This window comes from Leopardus geoffroyi, chromosome C2 (assembly GCF_018350155.1).
Source record: "Leopardus geoffroyi isolate Oge1 chromosome C2, O.geoffroyi_Oge1_pat1.0, whole genome shotgun sequence".
In the NCBI taxonomy this organism is placed as follows: domain Eukaryota; kingdom Metazoa; phylum Chordata; class Mammalia; order Carnivora; family Felidae; genus Leopardus; species Leopardus geoffroyi.
The window spans coordinates 129,130,601-129,155,724 of NC_059333.1; the positions used below are offsets into that span (position 1 = coordinate 129,130,601).

Here is a 25,124-nt window from a genome sequence, read left to right on the forward strand (position 1 = left end):
GAATATCTTGGCCACACTTTGTCTTCGCTGTGTGCTTTCCAGGCCAGGGCTTTGTACTACTGCAGGCTTGCCAGAGACCTCCTCCCCATAAGGGAGTTCTACCACATTAGTCTTTGTTTGAGATTACAGTTCTAACAGACTTCAGTTCTGAAGTCTGACTTGGTATTCGTGTGTGTGTGTGTGTGTGTGTGTGTGTGTGATATGAATAATCTCACAGATACTATTTTGATTGATTTTTGAAAAATACTGAGTTATTTATAATGCCTCTTATTGGTGTCCCATTGAAAACAAGGGGACTTTGGGCTGGCTACTGTTCTTGGCAGTAGGTGGCAGCAGATACGGCCCCAGGGCCTGTGCAGTGAAGAGTGATTCTCATGGGCATGGATCATAGTCTCCTGTCCTTTGAGTTTCTTGGAATCTCCTCCTTCGTCTCCAGGGTCCTCTTGTATTGCTTATTGCTAGGCTGCATCCTGTGGTCCAGCAGGCCTCTCTGCTAGCTGCTCCCCACCTAGGCGACAGTCATGCCTCCACACTTGGGCTCATGGTGTCACCTCTGCTGGAATGACCTTCCCTCTCCTCTTCTCTGCTATGAAAAATTCTTCTGACTCATTGAGACTCAGAACACATGTTTGCCCTGCAGGTGGGGCCTTCCCTGTGTTCTGTACCACGGCCCCCTCCACCCTAGCACGTTGTCCTCAGGACTCCTTTAGCTCACCGCCTATGTGCTCTGGCTCCTTGGACAGGCTCTGAGTCTGAGGAGCCAGGATCCCTCAGATCCGCCGCTGCATTTGTAGGCCCGCACAAGGCCTGGCCATAGCTGGTGTCAAGTACCTACTGGTACCAAATTGGCTTGGAAAGGGCTTGGTTTTCGGACCCCATCGGGCCAAGAGGCCACAGAGGCCAGATGTCTTGGTGAGCAGGGGAGAAAGCCCAAAGGGAAGCAAGACCTTCTTGATGGTGAGCTTTTTTGACTTTGTTATTGCAGGAGATAGAATGTCTTTCCCAGTGCTCTTTAAAATGGTAATTAGGCTGGGAGGCCAGGGATCCAATTCTGTGCATACACAGGCCATTTTAATGAACTCTCTGGAGAAAGAGAGGGGGAAATGGTACTGTTTATTTTGTTTTTCTTAACATGGTGGCAGAGACATTTGGGAAGTAGACAAGATCCTCAAGGGCTCTGGGGAATGTTGGTTGTCCCTGACCACTCCCTGCCAACCCCCCCAAACATCCTCTCCATCCGCCCCTACCATTAGCTGAGACACTCAGTTCCCAGGACAGAATCGTTCCTCCCTCCCATCCTTTTGCCTGCCTCTGGCTCTGTGTCTCATCCCTTCCCTTCCCCCATTCACTCATTCTGACAACAGATGTTTGTCAAGTACCTCATCTGTGTTGGAGGGACAATAGGAGAAAACAGTCTGGCTGCAGAATCTGGCCCTGCCCTCAGCTGGGGCATGGAGGGCAGAGGGGGTTCAATCTCATCCTGGGTGGCAGTGAGCCCTCCCTTGGTCTGGGGCTGAACAAGCCTGAGGCCCTGAGGGGCTGGCGTGAGGTCCCTTGAGGACCCTGATGGGCCCCCTGTCTTGGCCGTACATTAGCATCACCTACTGGGGAGATGGCCTGGAGTTTCACAAGCTGGCTCAGGCAGTAGCATTCTTTTAAATCTCTGAGGTGATTGAGATGAACGTCTAGCTGAGGCCGGAGCCAGTGGCCCATCCCTAGATCTCCCACCACAGCACAAGTTAGGAGACCGCTGACCTACTGGGCTGCTCCCGGGAGAGGACCCCGACCTGCTAGAGCTTACTCAGCTGCTTCGGGAGTGGAGGGCCATTTCTGAAATATTGGGCAGTTTGCCTGTCCTGGGTCACTCCCGGGATCCCATGGAGCCCCTGGGGGAAGGAACAGAACAGCTGTGTCCACTGTGCCAGCACAGGCCAAGGGGTTGCCCCGAGGAACCCTTACCCCCTCAGTGACCAGACCAGACGGCACTGTCATTCCTGGCCACTCTGCCCTGAGGCTTTCATCTCCCTTCGGGGCTCTGAATTCATTTCCTGGGGCTGCCATAGCAAATTATCACAAACGAGCAGTTTTAAACAACAGAATTTATTCTCTCACAATTCTGAAGGCCAGAAGTCTAGGATCCAGATGTGGCAGAGCCATGCTCCCTCTAAGGGCTCTGGGAGAAAATCCTTCCTTACATCCCCTGGCTCCTGGTGGTGGCAGGGCTCCTCGCCCCTTCACCTCCTCACCCTGGGGCTGCACCTCCTCATCCTCTCACCTCCTCACCGTGGGCTGCATAGCCCCAGTCTCTGCCTTCACCTTCATGTGGCCTTCTCCTCTTGGGGTCTCTGTGTGTCCTCTCCTCTTCTTGTAGGGACCCCAGTCATTAGACTTAGGGACCTACCCTAAATGCAGGATGAGTTTTCATCTTGCAAAGACCCTATTTCCAAATAAGGTCACATTCTGAAGTTCCAAGTGGATATGAATTTGGTCGGGGGCGGGGGCATTCTTCAACCCACTACGGCACCTCCCACTCTGATCCCACTGGGGACCAGTCCTTCTGGCCTTGGGCCTCAGAACCATCAGACGAGGTAGTGATCAGTGGGCACCAAAGGCTTCCTGGAGGAGAGGGCGGGAGGATTTAACTGTAGCTGCACTGGAGGGAGGGATGGTGACACAGAGGAAGGATGACGTCTGTGGAAGTCCAGAGTGTAACGTCCAGCACTGCATGTGTGTGGTGGGGGGGGGGGGGGGGTCTGCTTGTTGCAGTGGAGGGTAAGCGTGGGGCCTTTGGATGGATTATTGGCAGGCTGCATTTTGATGTTCATGGGTCTTTCCGCTTTTGCCTTCCTGGGTACTCTGCTCCTTCCTTCATTATATATATGTATGTATGTGTGTATGTATGTAATGTATATATATATGAAATTATATTTTGCAAGTGTTGTACATAATCCAGACTAGATTCATTATTATATATTTATTATTATTATGTTCGTTTTTCTCTTGATTTTAAAAGACATTAAAATTTAAAAGTTAGAAAATATTTTCATGGCCCCCTGAAAGTACCACAGGCTCCAGGCTCTGAGCCTGCCATACCTTGTGGATAAGTGGGCCCAGAGGGTTGGCACTGGAAGGCCCTGGATGCTCAGAGGGGCTTGGTCTCGTGGGGCAGGAAACACAGGGCTGTTGAGGGTTCCTTCTGTGGGTACTGATGGGATCAAAGACATCCGTTTGTAGGAGACACAGGTGGAGCACTGCGTTGGGGCAGGGGTGACGGCTGTAGGCGGGGCGCACACAGACCTGGATGCAGCTGTGTGTGGAAGGGCAGGGCAGGGGAGGGAGGAGTGTCACTGAGCATTTATGCAGGGCTGTGTGGGAGGTGAGTGAAGGGCCTGGGCCTAGGACAGAGACACCATAGGGCAGTGGAAAGGATGAGTGAACAGAGTGGATCTGTGGGGTACAGAGGAGGGAGAGGCCTGAGTGGGCCCTGGGTTTCTGTCCAGACACCCTGGAAGACTATCAGTGTCATCAACACACACACACAAAATGAAGAGTCAAGTGGGAAGTAATGATGGAACAGCCAAGTGAAGGTGTTTGGAACTGTTACATGGGGTAGACCCTCGACTGGTTGCACAAAATCTGGATTTCTGAAGCTCTAAGAACTAATGAGTCTTCTGGGTTGGAGTGTGGGAAGGAGGTGGAGGACCAGAAGGAGGGGCTCTTTTCCATAGAATCTAAGATGCCACATGTCTCTGTGTGGCAGCCGGGGGAGACAGGGATAGGCTCTTCTGCCCCTGGTAGAGGGGGTCAGAGTGAGGTCACACACCAAGGAGAAGGATTCAGCATGTTCCGTTCTATCTCAGCTCTCTTTCTCTTTCAAAATGATGCTACATGCAGAGGAGGCCTGGGTTCAAATCCCAGGCCTGTCACTTAGATTACAGACCCTGGACCAGCATCCCAGTTGCATTTTCTTTTAACCTGGAAATTATTTGGGTAGGACTTAACCCCTGTATCACCTAGACCAGTTGCCTCAAATTTTAGCAGTAAGAATGAGGTTAATTTGTATTTAGACCATAGCTCACCTCGGTCTTAAAGTCTAGATGATGGAAAATCATTGGCCAAAAATACTGTTGACATAGATGTGCATTAGGATATACTATAGAGAGAAGCAGAACAGGATAAAACCTGGAAGACAACAACCTGCCACTAGCTCGGTTGATAGTGACGGGATGGAGCTAACAAGAGTGTGCTACCAAAGCGTCCGGCTGGAAACTGTGGGCCTCCCAACCACCCCTGCGTTTGCACCTGGGCAGTGCTAGCCAGCTCCGCCAGATGACTCTGTGCTTCTAGCAGAAGACTGAACTTTAGTCCTCATGTAACTCTAGCAACACGATGATTTTATTACATTAATAGAGTGGAGTTCAATCTTTGCAGACATCAAGCTCTGTGGCCAACCTGTGAGGTGACGGTCTTCCGTAGTAAAATCCCCCTGAATGCCAGGTAGCTTGGCAAGACGCCCCTGCCCTCAGAGACCCACTGGGGCACCAGCATTCATCCAGGTGCTTCCTCTGGAAATCACCTGGTTCTGGACTGAGGGCAGACTTGCCCTTGTGCTAACATCTTTTCATTCCCTCCCTCCTCTCCTCTGCCCTGTTCTCCCTCTCCTTTGTGAAGCATGTACGAATTAGCAGTGTGGTCACCTTCTGGTACAGAAGGCTGACAAGTGGTGGCTTCAGAAGAAGGGTTGAGGTTTTCCAGGTGCAAGCAGTCACGGTGGGACTTCAGGTGGCACAGCTGCACAGTGATGCTGTCAGCTCCCGGGCTCTTGCTCTCGCTCTGTTCCTCCTTCTGGTGTGTGGGTTCTTATCTGCAGGCAGGCTGGCTGTTGCTGCTCCAGACATCACTTCTGCATTCAAGGCAGAAAAAGAAAGCAAGAGCTTCCCTAGAATCCCCTCCCCTCCCCTCCAGCAGACTGTGGCTAGAATTGGGTCACCCGATGATCACCCTTAGCCTCTGGAGAGGCTGGGAAAGCAGAATTTCACTTTTACGGTTTTCAGGCAAACAAGGGAGTAAGAGGTGGTCAGTGGGTAGTGGGTGAGTCCATCAGCAGCATCTGCTATGTTTCATAAGTTTAAAGGGACTCATGATGTGGTTCTCTGTCCCCAGATGTCCGTAGTCTGTCCTGTTCACTTTGTAGGATTCCCCTCAATGGCTCTTAGACACCCTCAAAAGTCCACCACTTGGGGCATCTTCCACCCTGTTAAGAAGAGGCCTTTCGTACTTGGATCCTTTCAAGGCCTTCAGAAAGCCTCCCAGGGAGCATCAGGCCACATGTCTATGGGCCTCTGCATGGCTTTTGAAGGGATTGACTGATTTTGATGAAATTTAACCCCTTATTTAAAGTTGCAAGGTACATACTGTTTGCTTGATGTTCCAGACCACAGGAGATAAAAAAGCAATGGATAGATATTTAAACTGGGTGGTGGCAAGCCCAAGCCACTCTCCACTGGGAGGGAAGTGGCCACCAGGACTGTGTAGACTTTGAGGCTGAAGTACTAAAAGCACCTAGGTACCTGCACTGTGGCCTCCCGAGTCAGCATCCCCTCCCCCAGAGCTCATTGCCAAGCTGCTGGCAGGGACAGACCCTGCCCAGCATGTTTTCCAGAGGCTACCGCCTCCTTCCCCCACAGCACCCACTTGCCAGCCTGAATCCTTAAGTTTTGCCAACCTCATTTGCATGCTAATTTGCATGAGTCTACCCTCTACTCTCATCTGATGGTTGGTGCAGAGCACCACAAACAGCAGCTTCATTGTCAAGGGCTTGTCATGCCCAGCTGCTTTCTGCCACTTATGGATGCTTCCCCAGCCATGGCCGAGGCCTGGCCAAGGCTAGTAAAAGGCACACATACACTCCTTTTCGTGATTTCTCTTCCCGAGAAGAGTCTTGAGTCAATTTATGCAAATCACCATGCAAATTTCCACTGCAGACTTTATTACTGTGTCTTGTCAGAATGTGGATGGATGCAAAATTATATTTCATAATAAATGCACATAGCAAAAAAAATTTCAACAAGTGCCTCAGGAAACATCTTCTTTGGGGATCCAATGGGCCAATGGCTCTTTTGTGCAGAGGGAGGCGTGTAATGTACTGTCAGTCTGTGCTTTGTGTCTGAGCCCCTGTTGACACCGTGTAATACCACCTTCCGAAGAAGATGAATGTGGATGTGGCTGGGAAGTCTGTGTTTGTTAAGATTCCTCAGAGTTTGCATAAAATGAAATGCCTGCCATTTTTCATAAGCAGTGCTGTTTGTAAGCACATTATTAAAGGAATAAATAGCAGAGTGTAGAGTGCAGCCTGGCCTCCTGGGAGGGGCATCAGGCAGTACAGGAGGCTTGTGCAGCACAACTTAGGAGCAGTGGGGGTATCATGGGGATCATGGACTGGCCAGAGGGCCCCCAAAGTCAAGTCTGCTGCTCATGTGTCTTGATATCCTCTTTACATTCCTATGATGTAGTTACAGGCAAGAATAAATTTACTTGTAAAAGGAAATGAAGTACAGAGAATGAGTACTTTGACTCAGACTTCATGACAAGCTAGAAGAGGGATGTGGTCTCCTTTAGAACCCAGTTAACCTTTCCTGAAGCCCTGGGAACACTAGTTTATTAATAAGGGATGTTAACAGGGATTATAAACACAAAGTTTCCTAGAGCAAGGAAGCTTGGGAACATTGGGTTCCATGAAATTATTCATGTTTCTTTAGTGCAGGACTTCTCAGAGCCTTTACTGTGCCAGTATGTTTTCTGGCTCTCCACTAGGAGCTAGAACATGCAGCCTTTCTCAGAAACACTTGATTACAGTTTACCTTTATCCTGTAGATTGCTTCATGGGGATGTATTTCACATAACCAGTCTGAGAAACATGTTGGACGGTCTTCTATGGGGTGGGTTTCTACAGTTTCTCTTGAAAATCCCCCAGTCAGTTGGTCAGTCCTTATTTTTGTTTATACAGGGTACCTTCATGTGGTTTAACTCCCGTGATCTGCAGTCTTTGAAGGAAGCTATGATTATCCCCATTTTAGAGAGAAGAAGCTCCCTATCCATTGTTCTTTGGAACCCATCAGAGTACTCAGACCTTGCCAAAGCACTGGCAGAGGTCACTGAAAACAACACATGACCATCCAGGTCCATTTGGTGATGGTAGGGCACTCTGCTAGTGGCATGCCAAATCTTCTGGGACTGACCATGGTCAGCATCGGGAGACATTGAAGGAAGCCTACGTTTGCTGGAAGAAACCTGCCCTTCCCTCCTGGTCACCTCAGCCTCTTAGCCTTCTGGCATGACCAGAGCTATGTGCATATCACAGATCTGGGCTTTATCTCCCTACCCCGCACTCACCCACACAAGCATAGTACACCCACTCCTACCCACATACACGTACTTATACGTGCAAATGAATACGTAGCTGCATCACGTGTATATGTCTTCACTTGTCCATGGGTCCACCCCACACAGTCATACACATGTTCCCATCAACACACACACACACACACACACACACACACACACACACACACACCTCTTTGTGACACGTGCTGGCCTTCAAGAGGGAGAGTGGGTTGTGGCAGGTACCAGGGAGTCCCTGAGGTTTCTGGGGCCTTTTGTGGGAGGGGGTGTCCTGCCTGGGTGGCTAGTTGTTCTTTTTGCTTGGTGTCCCCATATTATCCTGTCAGATAATTTCTGTTGATGTGTTTTCAGATTTGCTGTTTCATCTTTTGTTAAGCCCGTCAGTGATTTAAAAATTTCCGTTCTAAGTTTGGTTCTTCTTTCTGGTTTCTCTTTCTCTGCTGAGATTTTTTAAATCTGTGCCTTCATTATGAGCATATTTTTCTTTATATATTTGAGCATTATTCTATATCATATCATATCATATCATATCATATCATATCACATATTATGTTAAACTGCTTGCTACTTTCAGTGTCTGGGTCACCTCAAGGTTGGTCTCCCTTTCTTTTTTTCTTGAGTATGGCTTTTACTTCATATGCTGAGTGATTTAAGGTTTATCCCACACATTGTGATTAAGACTGTGAATTGTCTTTGTCCCTTTGGAAGAGTATTGGTTGGATCCAGATTCTCTGTTCTGTTCCCTGTGGTCGGCAGCAAATTAAAGTTCTTTTCAGGTTTGTTGGTTTGGTTTGCTTTGGTTTTCAGTTTTAGGTAGACTGCTTGGCAGAAATCTGCCCTTCCCTCCTGGTCACCTGCTTGGGTCGGTCAGAGATTTGGGAAGCTTTTATTTGTAGAATTTGGGGTGCCCTTCCTGTAGCTATCTCACGTTTAGGATTTTTCACACTTTCTGGCTATTGTGGTAGCTTTGGGATCTGACTTATTTCTCAGACAGGAAGACTGTGGGTTTCTTGCCAAATTTTAGCCACCCTGATCTCCAGCCAGGGCTGCCCTCAGTCATAAAAACGGGAACCTCACTCAGGGCTGTTCCATTTTTTAAAAGTTGACATCCCTCCAGTTTCTGCCTGCTTTTGGTCACTTTCCAGTGCTTTCAGATAGTTGTTTTATTTTGTTAAGAGTTCATAATAGTAATCTGCAAGAGGTTGGTCTGATAGGGACTCTGCTGTTAAGGAAATCCGAACTGGGGCACCTGGGTGACTCAGTCAGTTGAGCATCCAACAGTTTATTTCAGCTCAGGTCATGATTCCAGGGTCATGGGATCGAGCCCCGTGTGGAGCTCTGTGCTGAGTGTGGAACCTGCTTAAGATTCTCTCTCTCTCTTCCTCTGTCCCTTTCCCACACAAGCATTCTCCCTCTTTCTCTCTCTAAAATAAAAAAAATTAAAAAAAAGGAAATCCAAACTCTCCCATTCCCTCCATCTGGGCTTTTTTCCTCACACTTCCCATCCTCCACTACACCCCCATTTCCACCTGCTGGGAAGTTAGTATTCACTGGAGGGCTTGCAAGAAATCAATTAGAAACAGGGTTCCCCTCCTCTTAGAGTCCTTCTCACTATTCTTGTCTTTTCCATCCATCAAAAACCATACTTCTGTATGATAATCTTAGCTCCTCTACAAGGTTGGAAGTTCAGGGCTGAATCTGAAACTCTGACTAGGCATTAACCATGTGGAAGAGCATTCCAGGGGAGGGACCAGCTCCTCATGGGCAGGGACAAGGGCTTGTTCTGCTCAGTGACTAACACGTAGTAGGCATTTGAGGATGTGGAAGCGAATGAGTATTAATTACTTACGGCATTTTCCAGAAAGGGACTGCCCAGGGAAGACCATATCTAACTTCTCCTTGCAGATCTGGCCTGAGAGAGACGGGCTCCAGCTGGCAGTGCTGTGGGGCCAACTGCTTGTGCCTCATGTCTGGGAAAATAGATGATGCCAAGGAGCTAGAAATTTCCTGGTAACCAAGGCCCAGCCAAAGCCATCTGAAAAGTTCTTGTTTTTGCTCCATCCTTAGAGAGCTGACTTTTGTTGTCCTTGTTAAAATGCAAATGAAGTTCCTCTTAAGTGGGCTCTGCTGAGCTATTATGGCTAATGACCGTAAGAGTCTGACAATAGGAAGCCAGACAGGATCTGACCCCCACGCAAACCCAATGACAGCTTCAGGGCACAGTGACAGCTTGAGAAATGAAGGGATTTCAGGAAGCAGAGGGAGCACAGCTGAGTAGTCCAAGTAGAGGCTTTGTAGTAAGGGAGACTTGGGTTCGAATCCCGCTTCTGCCACACAGGTCACGTGTGTGGCCTTGGTTTCCGAGTGACCCTTAGTTTTCTCATGAATAGCACCTTCTGTATACATGGGCATCTCCCTCTGTCTGTCACCCCAGGTAGGGAATCTGCCTCTCCTTCTGGATGCCATAGCCTCCTCAGACTGATTACAGCACAAGCTCAGAGTCTAGGAGGTTGTTTGCAAACTTCACTGCACAAATGAGTTATCTGTAGGCTTGTCTGGAATTCTGATTCCCTGAGCGACACCCCAGAGATGGTGATTCTGTGTGTCTGAGTGGGGGCTCAGGAATCTGCATGTTTAACAAGCTCCTGATGTGGCTGTAAAGCAAGTCGTCCGTGCACTGCATGTTGAAAAATCACTGAATCACTGGCCAGTTGGAGAGACTGACGGGTATGAGATCTTTCCAGTTCCATACAGAAACTGTTAAATGAGGGGCCCTTGAGGCCAACCTGAGGGCTCAGAAGATGACTTGCAGAACATGACTTGCAGGGGAGCTGAATCTGAATAGGTTTGAACCACATGGAAGAGCATTTCAAAGGAAGGAACAACATTAGATAAGGCACAGATACACAGAGTGACTTTGTGTGTGTGGTGTCTTGACCAGAGGATTACTACTAAAGGATTAAGTAAAAGCTGGACATAAGGGAAATGAGACCAGAGAAAGTGAGGGGCAGGCCCTGAACAGTTTGTAAGCCAAGCTGAAGTGATTGGACTATCTCCTAGGGACAGTGGGGGAGTGAAGTGGTCAGATTTATGTTTTAGAAAGAGCCTAGTGCTGGATGAAAGACTAGTTATAAGGGGAGAGCCTGAAAGGCAGAGAGATGAGTCAGGAAACGGTTGAGGTTATTCAGATAAAAGAAGTTGGAGGTCTGTACTGGGGCAGTGCTGGTGGGGGTGGTAAGAATGGAGAGGCTAAATGCTCAGGGGAAAAGTCATCAGCTTCAGGATTCTTCTGATGTGAGGGAGTGGACGAGATAGCAGGTGAAGAGCAGGGAATCGGGAGGGCTTCCAGAGGCTTCGGCACTGGAGTGGTGGAGTTGCCATTCGTGGAGGGAGGAAAATAGAAGCTGGTTTGGAGGGATATGATGGGCTCCGTGTGGGACACACTGTGTCTAGTGAGATGTCTAGTAAACAGTAAACGTAAACAGTAAACTGGATACCTGAATCTGGGGCTCAGGACAAAAGTAAGGCCTGGGATGTACATTGGAAAGCTGTCGGCACATCCTATTTGAAGCTGTGAGAATAACGAGATGCCCTGACACAAGCAGGGAACACCAGAATTTTAGGAACAGGGAAAGGAAGAAGTTCCTGCAAGAGTTCAGTAAGGAACAGCAGTTAGAGAGGCAGGGAAGCCAGAAACAAGTCGTGTCATGAAAAGCAAAGGAAGGGGCGCCTGGGTGGCGCAGTCGGTTAAGCGTCCGACTTCAGCCAGGTCACGATCTCGCGGTCTGTGAGTCCGAGCACCGCGTCGGGCTCTGGGCTGATGGCTCAGAGTCTGGAGCCTGTTTCCGATTCTGTGCTTCCCTCTCTCTCTGACCCTCCCCCGTTCATGCTCTGTCTCTCTCTGTCCCGAAAATAAATAAACGTTGAAAAAAAAAAAAAAAAAAAAGAATCTGATTTTAAATGACTGCCAAGGATTCTAATCACATGGATGTACCACACTGTACTTAATCAGTGCCCTGGACATTCAGGCTGTGTCTGAGTCTTCATTATTGTTAACTACATAGCAGTGACATCTCCATTTCACATGGACAACTTCTTAGCTCCTATCATAGATGCTATCATAGCTCCTATCGTAGATGCAGGTGAGCTCAGAGAGGTTGGATGGCCTGCCCAAGGCCACACAGCAAGTGAGTGATGGGTCCCGGCCATCTGGCCACAAGGCTGACTGCACCCTGCCCAACCGCCTCTCCCCAATGCCAGGAAAGAGAGGGCATAGGTGTGGCATAGGTGTACTGGGGACGGTTGGCTCCTAATGTGTTGGTTTAGGTAGAAAAGAGTCAGCGTGGTTTCCCCTGGACATGCTGTTCGGAGTGGTTTGTGATGCCCCTGAGGAAAGCCAGCTGACCACACAGCAGCAAGTCGCCCTGCGCCCATTCCACTCCTGCCTGCTGGGGGCAGTGATGAACCCAAGCCTGGGTGCCTGAGTTCCAGGAGCCTCGAGGGGAGGCTGTGAGAGTGGGAGGCAGGTGAGGCCAAGCGGGCTTTGGCAAGGAGACCACTCAGCTCTTGCTCCTCGAGGCCCCCACCCAAGGAGGGCAGGAGATATGCCTGCCAGTGGCCTTGATCCTGGGGAAGCCTCCTCACCTGGCTCTGTCATCCCCTGCACAAACAGTTTTGTCACTTCCTGAAGACCCGTCCTCATTCTTACTTGGCACCAACCCGCTTCCTCTGAGAGGGACCACTGGGCTCACTGTCGAGTGCGGGGGTGGGGGCAGAGACAGCAGAGCAGGACCCGCCTTAGGCTTGGCATGGGTATCCCCTCTTTTGCTGGCTGTCACCGCCTGGATCACTGGGCTTTTGCCCTTACCTGACACCTTTGAATTTTAACCTTTCTTTGCTTTTCTCTAACAGGCAACCATTGGGATTGACTTCTTGTCAAAAACTATGTACTTGGAGGATCGTACGGTGAGTGCCAGACTTTAGAACTAGAAGGCTAGGGCGGGCCTGCCTCGAAGCCCGTCACCGGGCACCACTGAGAGAGCCCACGCCTGCCCCAGAGTTGGCAGTGCCGGTGTCACAGAACCAGGGCCTCCCCCAACCCCCACCCCACCATGAAGACGGCACTGAACCCCTTGTCCATGGTCCCACCCCTTGTGACAGGTGCGGCTGCAGCTCTGGGACACGGCCGGCCAGGAGAGGTTCCGCAGCCTGATCCCTAGCTACATCCGAGACTCCACGGTGGCCGTGGTGGTGTATGACATCACAAGTGAGTGTGGGTCCTGGGGGCAGAGGGAGGGTGGCTCACAGGGGCTCCAGGGCCTGTGTGTGTGTGTGTGTGTGTGTGTGTGTGTGCACTTGCACATGAGCACACATGCATGTGTATGCCCACGTGTGTGCTTGTCTGCTGACTGCAAGAAGACAGGTCCTTAGTGGTGGGGTGAGTTGCCTTCCAACACCAGCATGTGTCCACCTCCGCCGACTCTCCTGTGTACAGGACTGAGCTGGCCCTGCTCAGAGCAGGGGCCTCTATGTAGAACTGAGCAGAGATGCTCAGGAGGCTGGCCTACTCCCACCTGCTCTCCTTGGCCCTGACGGCCAGAAAGACCCTTGTGGAGCGACTTCTGTGTGTGTGTGTGTGTGTGTGTGTGTGTGTGTGTGTGTGAGAGAGAGAGAGAGAGACACAGGATGGGAGCAGACACTGGTCTTTGGGCCAGTCTGACCTGGCAGCCATGGTTTTGTCAGCTGGCATCCCAGCTCCTCACTGGGTCTGCTGGAAGGAGAGGCCAAGTGGGTCTGGGAGAGCACTTCTCACACAGCGCAACTCTCGTAGCCAGAACAGCTGTTCTTGAGAGCAACTGCACAGCCCCAAGGGAGGCCCATCCCGGGGGGCCCAGGGCAGGTGCAGAGCTGCAGCTTCCCCAGGCGGGTGCAGCAGAACACACCCGGTGAGCCCTTGTGCTGTGGTCGCGCTGGTGGCGGGAGGGCACCCTGGGCACCAGCCACAGCACTGAGATCACGTGGGGAAACGTGTGCGTCCCACTGCTTCGAGTCGAGTCTGCGGTCCCTGGCTCCACCTGGCCCCTCTTTCCACCCCTCCCTGACTGCAGGCTCCCCACCTACCCTGAATACGGGTGAGAGATGGGGCCTTCAGCCTGGGTTTGTGCAGCCTGATGGGAGCAGGGGAGAGAGCAGGCTGCGGGAAACCGAGGCTTCCCGAGATAGGCTGCCTCCCCTCAGCCCCTCAGATGTGTGCGCCGCTGAGGGGTGGACATCACCCTGCAACTACTCCCCACGTCTTCTGACTGAAGAAAGGGCTGCCCTGAAGCGCACTTATCTCTCATTGCTCTTGTCTCTCCTGGGGCCGCCTTCCCTCTCCTGCTCACAGATCCTGAGGGTTCTCTTTGGAAATCTGGCCTTTCCCGAGCCAACCTGAGCTCCCCTCAGTGGGAGGCCACTCGGTAGGGCCTTCCTCCCCAGGGGCTCCTATGGTCCCCCTGCCAACACACATGTTTCCAAACTCAGCCAAGTCCAGTGTACCCATTTCTCATGCTCTTCTCTGAGCCCCCAAAATCAGGTCTGATTCTCAGGTGGGCCCCTAAAACCACTAGTCCGTGTAGCACATTATGACAGTGACCTTCCAACAGGGTGTCTTCCAGGGAGTGGGTCAGCCACATGAGGGTCTCTGCAGGGCCCAGAGGCAGCAACTCCACAGATGCATGGGTCCCCAGCCTGGAAGGCCCAGACCCAGTGGTCTGGGTATGAGGATGCACAGTCCCCCTCCTTCCTGCTGCCCCTTCCCACCTTCCCCCTCACCCCGCTCGGGCTGGCTCTCACTCTGTTGTGTCCCCACTCCGCCTCCAGATCTCAACTCCTTCCAGCAGACCTCGAAGTGGATTGACGACGTCAGGACAGAGAGGGGCAGCGATGTCATCATCATGCTGGTGGGCAACAAGACGGACCTGGCAGACAAGAGGTAGGTGTGAGGGTGCAAGGTGCAGAGTGCTGGCGGGCCCGGCCCACCCTCCACTGCTCCGCAGCTCCTCCTGGACAAGGAGTTCCGGGATTGCGTGAGTGGCGAGTTTGTGCTTCTGATCTGTCCCCATGCACCTGGGGCGCCGGAGGCTCCAAGAGCACCTGGTAGACCCTTGCCCCACAGTGTCTCGGCTCTGAAGCCCCACCTTCCACTGCCAGTAGAGACACTGCTCTGAGGGACGTCTGCACGGAGTGGTCTGGGGCCTGGCCGTGGCCACAACACAGCTGCAGACAGCAGTCCCTCAGGCCTCCGCGGGCTTCTGCTTGTGCTTTGTCTCTGCCCATGAGATGCCTGCGCTGGTGTGAGGGTTCTGGTCCCCAGGTGTGAACATGGCAGAATTTCCTGTCTGTTGCTGGGTCTGGTTGGGTGGGACACTTCCTCCAAACAGGCTGCTCCGTGGCCGCCTCCAGTGCACAGACAGGGCTGACTTAGGTGCCACCTATGTGCATTCGTCCACTTATCTCATGGGACCTGACTCAGTCAGATAAAGCAACGGGTCCTGGACTATGAGCTTTGTGAAGTGTGCTCTGACCATCTACAGAATTATCTGACTCAGAGCCCGCGTTATTGGGGTCCTGTCCTTGACGTAAGGGGAATGAGGTTCAAAGCACAGGTCTGTTGTTAAGTAAGCCCTAAGTATGAGGTTGAGGCAGTCACTTCTAACCTCACTGTTCTCCTGTGGAAGGGGGACTGATGACACCACCCCAGAGGCGATATGTGGCTCAAAGTGCTTTCTAGATGCGGCTGCACGGGATGGTGGACCCTTGGGGGGCGGGCAGGTATGGGAAGGCCCGCTGCCCGCTGCAGGGCCTGCTGCTGAGAGGGAAGGCACTGTGGAAGGAGAAGGGGAGAGCTGGTGTCCGGCCGTGCCCTGTGCCCTTCGTGCTGGACGGGGGCCCTGGATCGGAGCCCTGTCCCCAGGGCTGACTAGTGGGCCAGGCCCTCCTCATCTCAGGCTGCTCCCTCTGCCTCTACCGGGGGCTCATTTGCCCCCCTCCCCTCACTCGCAGGCAGATAACCATCGAGGAGGGGGAGCAGCGCGCCAAAGAACTGAGCGTCATGTTCATCGAGACCAGCGCCAAGACTGGCTACAATGTGAAGCAGGTAGGACGCGCCTGGCGCTGAGTCCAGCCAGCCGGGCCACAGGGCCACATCACTCGTGGGCCTGAGGGGCTGGTGACCAGGCTGGGGCAGGCAGCCTGGGCACTCTAAACCCCACCTAATGGGAAACAAGCTGACAACCTTCAGAGCTGGGAAGGCACACGAGAGGGAAAGAGTGCTCGCTCCCAGGGGTGGGGGGGTGTCTGCAGTACGTCATCATTAGCCACTATTCAGGCAGCCAGTTGCATGGCCTCTGTAACATGTTGTGTGTCCAGCCACCAACTTCCAGGTGAGAGGAGCAGCATTTCCCTGGCATCTTACCTCATTTGGGAAAGGGGTACAGGAAATTCAGTTCAACCAGTATTTTGGGGTTCATGGCCCTCGTGCTCGGCAAGTGCTCGGGGCTGTGCAGGGCCGGGTGGGCTTGGAGAAAGGAGTCCGCCCATGGTGCGGTTGGAGCTTGCAGGGGGCGAGGCCTGGGAAATTGAGCCCATCAGAGAAGCCACAGTGGGGGGTTACTCACCTCGCAGCAGGGGGCTCCCTCGGTTCCCAGACCCCCAAGGAGTCCACCGGTGGGAATCAGCAGGTCAGCGGACTTGGGTGGGAAAAAGCTACCCCTCCGTCTTCACTGACCTCTGACTGCTCTTCAGCCCTTCCTTCAGCAATGAATGCAGGCAACAGGACTCCGTGATGGGGGCAGTGCCTGTGACTTCATCACAGTAGACATCCCAGCCCTGTTCTTGTCACCTTGCGGTGTGACGGGTCCCTCGGCCTTTCCCCACATTGCCACTGCAGTTCAAGGGATTACTACGGGACCTGCTGCCAGCTCTTGCTGTTTAACATGCTCGTGGGGAAGCAGATTCGCTGCTGTGTAACAAACTTGTGTTTAGAGATTTTATAAGTGTATTTCAGTTCATTTTTAAACTCCTGTAGAACTGATGTCACACACTTACAAGGAGCCCATAGGCTTCAGCAGACTGCCAGAGGGGTCTTTGGTTCAGGAAAGGTTAGGAGCCCCTGCCTTCAAGGAAGAGAGGGCTTGAAGAGGTGAGGAAGGAGAGTGTTGCAGACAAGGGTAACCCGTGAGCGCGGGTGCAACAGGAGGGGTGCTGTGGCATAGGGAGTGGGCTCAGTGAAGAGCATGGCTCCACAAGGGTGTCACTTCCACCCTGCCTCCCCCACCCCCACCCCAGCAGTGCCTGGGAGCGCTACATCAGGCTGTCCATGCAGCAGCTGGTCTGGATGCGGTGACGGTTCACCCGACATGGATGGTGCCCGGAGTGCCCTCGTCATGGCTCTGTTCACGCCCATGCCTTTCCCAGCACTGCTGTGGCATCTCCTGGAGCAGGGGCTGCCTGTCCCTGGAGCATGTAGGAGGCACTGAGCTGCTGCTGTGTGTGGCCCTGATGGGAAGTCATGGGCGGCGGGGAAACCACAGGCAGCAGTCCATAAGGAGGGTAGCTTCTGCCCCAGGGGTCAGGCGCAGGGAGATGCTGATGCCTCTGTTATCTTACCATGCTCTGGAACCCAGATGATGGTCCAAGCAGGAGTTAAATGTGGTCTGTCTAAACCCCATGTGGTTCAGGAGTCTTCATGCAGTGCAGACTCCTGGACTCTAAGCCTGATTATTTCTGCTCTCAGAGACCCCACACGGCACCCCAGGAGGTTCCTTCTAGCTGCCAGTTTGGCTGGTGGCAGAAGCTGTGACCATTTTGACAGGCAGAGCAGGGCTGCCTGGGGAAGGCCATGAGGGAAAGCTCCAGAGGAACAACCGGGCCCTTAGCACCCTCGCTCACTTCTTCCTGCCCTATTTAGGGCCTCCTCTGCAGCCTGCCCAGAGGGTCCCATACGCCACCAGGCCCACCAGTGACTTCCCCACTCGGGTCCTCACCACTGTTGGCCCTGCCACCAACCTGGGTGCTCTCATAGAGCTGGGCTCTAGGGTGAGACCATGAACAAGACCTACCTTATCTCACTTGAGTCTCCGGAGTCGGTGTATGTGGTGGAGGAGAAGGGGGTGTTCAGAATCTTCCAGTGCCTTAAACTTCCGCTTTGTGCTTGTCATCTCCTAGGTTCCATGCCTGCCGCACCTGACATCCCCACGCACCCATCCCCATGTGCACACATGCATGCACACGGGCGTACACACCACACACACACAATTCTCCCTGTGCACTTACGCAGACTTACACAGAAGCCCCACATGTGCACACGCCCTACAGACATTCCCTCACACACACAAATTCACAGATACCGCACATCCACATACTCCACACATATGCCTCCACATACAGCACACACATCACACTAACCCACACCCAAACCCACAATGTCACGGTCTCACTCCTGTGTGCTCTTCTCTCAGAATTCTCTTTCCGATGTGACTGTGCGGCCCTGGCTCCCGGTACCCTTCTGCCTCGATGCCTGTGGACTCCTAGAACCCCCTGAGGAGAGGGTTATTTGTCTTGAGGGCAGGTTAAAAGTTGGTGCCCCACATGGCCAGTGGGACAGGAGCCCACCGAAGGGCCTAGATTATTTTCTGCACTGGGGTAGATCCCTCACAGTCACCATGACTGATACACAGCTCCTGGTGACCCATGGCCACTCTGCCTGGGTGACAGACCTGCCAGGGCCCAGACCTGTGACAGGTGCTATGGGCAAGGGAGAGAGGTTAGGTGCAGCCCCTGCCCTCCAGGGGACAATTAGCAGGACAGACAGGAAAGCAAGGCCCGGGGTCAGGACAAGAAGAGGCAAGAGGGTAGAGACGTAGCTGTGGGGACAGGAGGGATGGGTTTCATCCTGCATCTCCCCCTCTCTCCAGCTCTTCCGACGTGTGGCATCAGCTCTGCCTGGAATGGAGAATGTCCAGGAGAAAAGCAAAGAAGGGAGTATCCTTTTCCTTTGATAAGTGGTAAGTGAGTGAAAGATGCTGGAGAAGCCATTTATCCATTGATGTATTCACTTAGTATTTTAGAGCGGTGGGCGAGCCTCGCCTCGTCTCCAGCCCATCCTTCTCTGCTGGTGAGTATGATGTGGGGCCTCCTCTGTGCCAGGACAGGGCTGAACTCCAAGGGCTTGAACACCTCATCCAGCTCTAACAGGCTAAGCTTCTACTTGTAAAGCAGTGGGGGATTGGGTAACACAGGGATGTGAGTGACAGTGTAGGGCGGGGAGTGAAAAATAGTAACTCTGCCCATGTTTACAGTGAGCATCACCTTGTATTTCATGGATACAAGTAGAGTGTCTGCTGCGCAGGAAGGCCGTGTACATTCAGAACATGGTTCAACCTGCTCTACCTGACACACTTCCTACCACGTCCTGCCTGCTTCCTCGGCTCAGCCCTGCACAGCCCCATAGTGTCCACTGCTCTGTGGGACAAGGTCCGCGTGCCGCTTGCACGGTCTACCCCAAACCTCAGGTGACACTCAGAAGCTGAAATTGAGATGCAGAGAGGTAGTCTTGATTCTTCCCAGTGGGAAGGCAGTTATTTATACATACTCTGCCATGTTACAAAAAAAAAAGTGTTCACGCATGTATATACACAAGATAAACAAGATAAAAACGTATTTGCGTACACACACATAAGAAAACTGAGGTGTAGGAAAAATCAGAGATAAATGAATACTCAAAATATATGCCATGGCCAAAAAGTGGCAAGGAGAGAAAATGTGACCTTTAGAAGAAGCATGGCTCTTTATAGTACTTAAAGCCAAAAGAGTCCCTCCCCTAGTCCTTAAGCAGGTGCCACAGAAACATCCCGGGACGCCTGCAGCAGGCCTCAAAGCGCTGCCCGGGAAGAGGCCTTCTGTGCGGTGATCAGGCCAGTGTGGGAGGAGTGGCAGCCTGGCTGTGCATCTTGAACCCATTCCTCTGGTGGTTCTGATCAGTGCTCCTCCAGCCCACAGCCCCCGGGCACCCGTGGGAAGGGCTGGAGAGGGGGCTGTGCCGAGGCCCTGCCCGGGGGAAGTGGCTTCCCTCGGCAGCATCCTCAGAGTCTAAGTGACAGGCTCTGACTAGAGCCTGAGGGGTCAGTGTTGCTGCGAGGGACTAGAGCAAGGCACACTTAGCCCTGTGCTAAGAGATGGAATCCATGCCTGGCCAGCAGGCTGTCCACCTCCAGTGCACATCTATAGGGTGGGATCGATAGGTAAACAAGGCTGAGGCACTGGTCACCAGGAAGGCTTCTGAGAAAGGGCCTCTCTTGCTTGTGTGTACAGTCATCCCACAGCCCAAATGAGCTTTGCTTCAGGTGGGTAGGGGTGAGGAGTTGTATGAAGAAGAGGGGTGGGAACTGGTGATCCTGCATCCTTCCTCCCCAGGCCAAGCACAGAGCCAAGTCCCTAGGTGTTTGTGGAAAGACAGAGGATCTGCGTGGGGCATCTGAGGGATGCACAGGGACATGAGCCAGGGTGGTAGTTTCTCTGTGAGTCATCTTCCTTAGCGCAGCTCCCTGCAGTGATCGACATCAAGCTGGACAAACCCCAGGAACCCCCAGCCAGTGAGGGCGGCTGCTCCTGCTAATGCAGCCTGACCTGCCAGCTTCCTTTGACACTACTCGCTTGTTGTGTTGCTTCCTATTGGTTAGCTTCCTAAGGGGGGTGGGAAATGAGCTTATCAAGATGGGAGGATTTTTCTTTTCTCTCTGTCTCTAGGAGTAGGGTGGGGTGGGGAGGGAGGCTGGGCATCAGGGATCACGTCACTCTTAACAGCTGTTACTTAAACAACTATTTTTTGGTTTGGTTGTAATATATTGTACTTTATTAAGATTGCCAAAAACTGTTAAAATTTAAAAAAAATTTAAAATCATGTGTATACAACTTTTTGCCAGATAAAAATGTAGTCATTTTTATTTAAAAGATGTGCTTTTTGTTTTTGTATATTTGTAAACTTACAGAGAACCTTTTCCACACACCTCCTCCTTCCTGTCCTCTTTGAACCGTTAATCACCTCTGCCCTCCTCCCATCCCAGCCCAATAAATTCCAACAATTAACTGGGCAACTTAATTAGGCTCCAATCCCAGACCCTACCAAACAGGCCCTACCTGGTTAAATCAAACACTGAACACAACAGCCTCTGAAGTGGCAACTTTTAACTCTGTCCTTCTTCTGTGGCCAGAGTGGGACATTAGCCATGGCCCCGAGGTGAAATTAAGGCCCTGTGGACAGCAGGTCTCACTGGAATTACTCCTGCCTCTCCCCTCCCCTCTCTGAAAAGCCCTGAAGGGGGTGGAAGGCACTTGCCACAGGCAACCTGTGTTCTCTGTGGTCCACTCAGTTATTGGCAGATCAAGAGGTCATCGGAAGGAAGGATGAGGTGCTGTCGGCAACCGTGGGCTTGTGTCCATGTGTGGTTTATAGCCTTGGGGCACCGTGTGTGGTTCTGAAATGTTCTAACCAACCTTCCCATCATTCAGCCCACAAGTGTGGGTTGAATCTAAGGGAAAGGCGAAGAGAAACTCAGTGTGTGCCACCCTGAAGCCTTCCTCTTTGGACGTCTGGGAAGCTAGAGCCTGTATCACACGGTATTTGTCTGTGATTGGGGAAGGGAGGGTGGACTGCGGTACCGCCACCTTGAAGATGCATGTGCAGATCCTCGGTTGCTGATACTATCGAGTGCCGTTCTGGAAAAACTGACCTGATACATTTCTGCCTCACTGGCATAATGCAGGTGTAATCTTTGTGCACTTACCTTTGTGGCTATTGTAGCAGCACTTTGGTTGCCTGAGGGTACTGCTGAGGCGGGGTCTCTAGAAGGCTGCCCAGAGCGCCGTCCTTGCCATTTTGACTCTTTTCTGAGAAGGGCTTAATCCTGAGAACCTGTAAAATCTCTGAAGAGAATTCTAAGTAATGTAACCCCATTTGGCCAGCATTCCAAATAGACCCACACTTACTGAACCTGCACCTGCACGGAGCCAGGCAGTAGGCAGAAACTCTGTCCCCACTTGGTAAACCCTACCCTTGAGGCTGGCATTGACTCTGCCTCCACTGCTGTGCGCATGTCCTAGGTGAGCTAAAGGACCATCTGGAAGCGGTAGGAGGTGCACCTCCACAAAGGAGAACTCTAAAGTTGTTGCATTAGAACTTCTCAGAAACTAATCCAAACTGGCAGCCGAATTAAGTGGAGTAGAGCCTGGCAGGACTCACTGATATTTGTCTCTTGGGCCTGCCACACACTTTCAGTTTAAGGAGACTGTATGTCAGAACTGATCTTTAGAGAGGAATTGATCTTCAGGTGAAGAAAAGAGGAAGCAGGATTCACATTGAGCTCTTCCAGTAGGCAAAGACCGATGTATGAACGTAATTCCGATGTCATGTGTTTAGTTTTTATATGTGTGTACATAATTATATATAGAGATAGACTTGTGTATACACCTTCCACACATTCTCACAGAGATACATGTGCTCAATGTATATTCTTGTTTTTCCTGCTCTCAAGTTGGAACTTGCATTGTGATAACAGTTTTGGAAATTCAGAAGTACTGCAACGTGTTGAAATAAGAAATACTTAATATTGTCAAAAAACTTGTGATTGTCTTGCCATCAATAAACTAATGCGTAGATGTGTTAAACTACAGGCAAAAACAGCCATGGGAATATGTGCACCGTATCTCTCTATACTTATATGCACAGGTGTGCACGCCCATGTGGGCCAGTACCCCCCCACCGTGGCACACCCCCAAGTGGTGCTTGTTGGAACAACAGAGTGCTTACTTACCTCGTGAGAATTTCCAGGAGTCCACATTACAGCACCTGGCCTGGTTGGCAGTGAGGGCCATTGTTTGTGGCCTCTGGGACAGCCCCATTTGCTGGGATCTGCATTGGGTCCCAGTGAATGAATGTATGGTGGATTATAATTTTCTTGGTACTAAAGAGTAGCTTTTCTTAAATATTACTGTAAAAACAGAGTAGAAACTCAGTTACCTTCTCAAGTGCACACACAGTTTAAGGCACCACGAACATTTTTTCTTTCCATCACAGCCTAGGAGCAGTAAGAGATGCAGTAGATGTCATTTGGCTTGATGTGGCCTCAATGAGCCGTGCCTTCCTCACACATACACAGGGTCCTCTCTCGAGTCCAGGCTCTCCCTAGCCCTGCGGCTTCTGAGGCAGGGGCAGTTGTCTCCTCTTGTCCTCCCATCTTAGTGGTGCCATGCCATCCCATGACGCTCCCTCCCTCAGGCCTGGTTTCCACACCTCACTCTCTGGTCTCTTGGGGCAGCCAGATCTCTCACACAGACGTGGGTTGGTTCCTTGGCTCTCGTTTTGAGCAGGTGCCATCACCGTTCTCTTGCCTGTAGATGGTATCTTGACTTGGAGTTAAGGTTCAATCATCAAATGGCCAGATTCCCTTGAAGAAGAGGTGATGAAATTGCCTCTGCATCCCTAGTGAGTGTTACATCCTAAATCCAGATGGGCCAGCATGAGGCAAAGCCGTCGTTCAGTCCTTCTCCCTGAGGACTAGCCCTCACCTGGGAGACAGCCAGGGTCATTGTGTTCAGGCCCCCTTTTTTTCTTTTAATTTGGGGGTCTCAAAGAAAAGCTGGCAGTAAAGCTCCTATTCCACAGACATCTGAAAAGAGCATGAGATGCAGGAAGCAGAGAGCAGATTTATAAATGTAGACACATGCCAGAATGGAGGTGTGACATCAGCAGCTTGAGTGTGTAGTCCAAGGTTAGCAAGCTGGGTGATTGTGAGCAAGTCTCTTTGGGTCAAGAGGCCTCTCTGCCATCACTGTCCCCACTCTCTTCCCGTAGGCACCCTCAAACATCCTGAAACACTCCTGGGTCTGAGGAGCAGTGGCCAGATCAGTTCAAGTGTCTCAGGCAACAGAAACCAGGATTCAAATGTCAGCAGCTAAGTGTACAGACATATCTTGAGTGCAACAGCTCTGTCCTCCTGATGGCAAGGCGGTGCTGGGTGTCCCTGCCCTCGAGTACCAGGTGTGACAGAATGGCACCGCTGGCTTCGGTGTCCTGCAGGTAGAGCAGCCTCATTCCTTCACACGGCAGAAGGCAGGTGAGGATGTCAGGAAGTGAGAACAGGTAGCCAAGGACAGTCTGCTCTGAGCCACGTGAGGGGCGACCTAACAGAAGTATGTCTTTGTGCAGCGACCAAGCAGGGCCGTGTGCTCTCTAGTCTCCAGACTACCTCTCCCCAGGCATGGGAGGCGTCGCCACCCAGCAACAGCAGCACGAGGCAGCGGTCTCACAGGCACCCTTCCTGCCTCACAGGCAGGGAGACAGAGGCCAGAGGGCGACTTGCTCGTGATCACCCAGCAAGTCAGAAGCAGTCAGGGCCAAGGTGTCTCCATTCTTCATCGCCAACTTGTGTGTACAAACGTGTGCACTTGCACGGGAAGGGCTGCTGTGCATGGGGGCTCCTCAGACCAGCTCTTCTCCGGTTAGCGTGTAAGGTTCTGTCCAGCGTATCCGAGCAAGCTGGGAAAGAATGCACATACATTTCACGCTCCCCCATTGCCAACAAGGCCCGGTCTTCAAGTACGTTCTGATCGTCATGGGCGCCTGCAGACCAGGGCACCCTTTGAATTTTTGTTTGAGATGAACTATTTAGGTGTTCCAAAACATTGGGCTCTCATGTGTAAACTCTGCTCCAGAGCCCTACGTGGCTGACGCTCCCCGCAGGGCATGGTTTCTCCTCACAGTGGGGTTTGGGAGCTTCCTTCCAGTGGGAAGGCTCCATACACGGAAGGCTAGCCAGCATCGCATGGTGTGTCGACTTGTCCCCTCACTTTCCCTCCCCCATCTCCTTAAAAGTGGTTGGCCACGAGGAGCACAGAGGGTGGCGTTTCCATCTTTTACTGGCTCAGCAGGCGTAAGTGGCCACATTGACTTTACATAAAACTGTGTAAAATGTGGAAGATTCAGCATGTTGATCAAACAATAAACTGTCCTGATTCTCAACACAAAACCTCCTGTCTGATGTTTCTAAGTGGTGTAGTCATATATGGGGTGTGGGGTGCAAAAACAGATTTCTTCAAGTGCCTGCTCCACAAAGACCCTCTTCTCCTCTCTGGGCGCTGGGCCCACCACCCAAAGCCCACTGCTTCTTCCTCCTCTTGACCTGGGTCCTCCACATACTTGGAAGGGGGAAAAGCAAGGCACACTGATGAGGTTAAAGCCACACTCATTTCCATGATCTCCACTCTCCCTAAAGACTGATGGAAGGGAAAGCCCCAGGCAGCACTGAGACGCAGGGGTGTGTCACCCCTGGTCTCCACTTACCATGGCTGGGGGTTTGAAGGGTGGGTACAGGGACTGAATCTCTCTTCCTTCTGATCATTTCCAGAAAGCCATTTAAAGAATTTAAGGTGGGGCGCCTGGGTGGCTCAGTTGGTTGAGCGGCTGACTTCGGCCCAGGACATGATCTCATGGTCTGTGAGTTGGAGCCCTGCTTTCGGCTCTGTGCTGACACCTCGGAGCCTGGAGCCTGCTTCGGATTCTGTGTCTCCCTCTCTATCTGCTCCTCCCCTGCTCATGCTCTGTCTCTCTCTCAAAAATAAACATTAAAAAATTAAAAAAAAAAAAAAAAAAGAATTTAAGGTGAACCATAATCATTCTTGAGGTGACA

At 51.8% G+C, this 25,124-nt stretch overlaps 1 protein-coding gene across 1 annotated transcript in view; it reads left to right on the forward strand.

The window, feature by feature from the left end:
* RAB6B (RAB6B, member RAS oncogene family) overlaps window positions 1–24,464 on the forward strand; it is a 53,812-nt gene extending 29,348 nt beyond the window's left edge. The window contains exons 3-8 of the mRNA XM_045503592.1: window positions 12,313–12,366; window positions 12,562–12,667; window positions 14,263–14,374; window positions 15,445–15,538; window positions 18,357–18,423; window positions 19,992–24,464. Coding sequence (XP_045359548.1) covers window positions 12,313–12,366; window positions 12,562–12,667; window positions 14,263–14,374; window positions 15,445–15,538; window positions 18,357–18,423; window positions 19,992–20,056 — 498 coding nt within the window. The 3' untranslated portion in view covers window positions 20,057–24,464. The remainder of the gene's footprint in view (window positions 1–12,312; window positions 12,367–12,561; window positions 12,668–14,262; window positions 14,375–15,444; window positions 15,539–18,356; window positions 18,424–19,991) is intronic.
* Window positions 24,465–25,124: the final 660 nt, after the last annotated feature.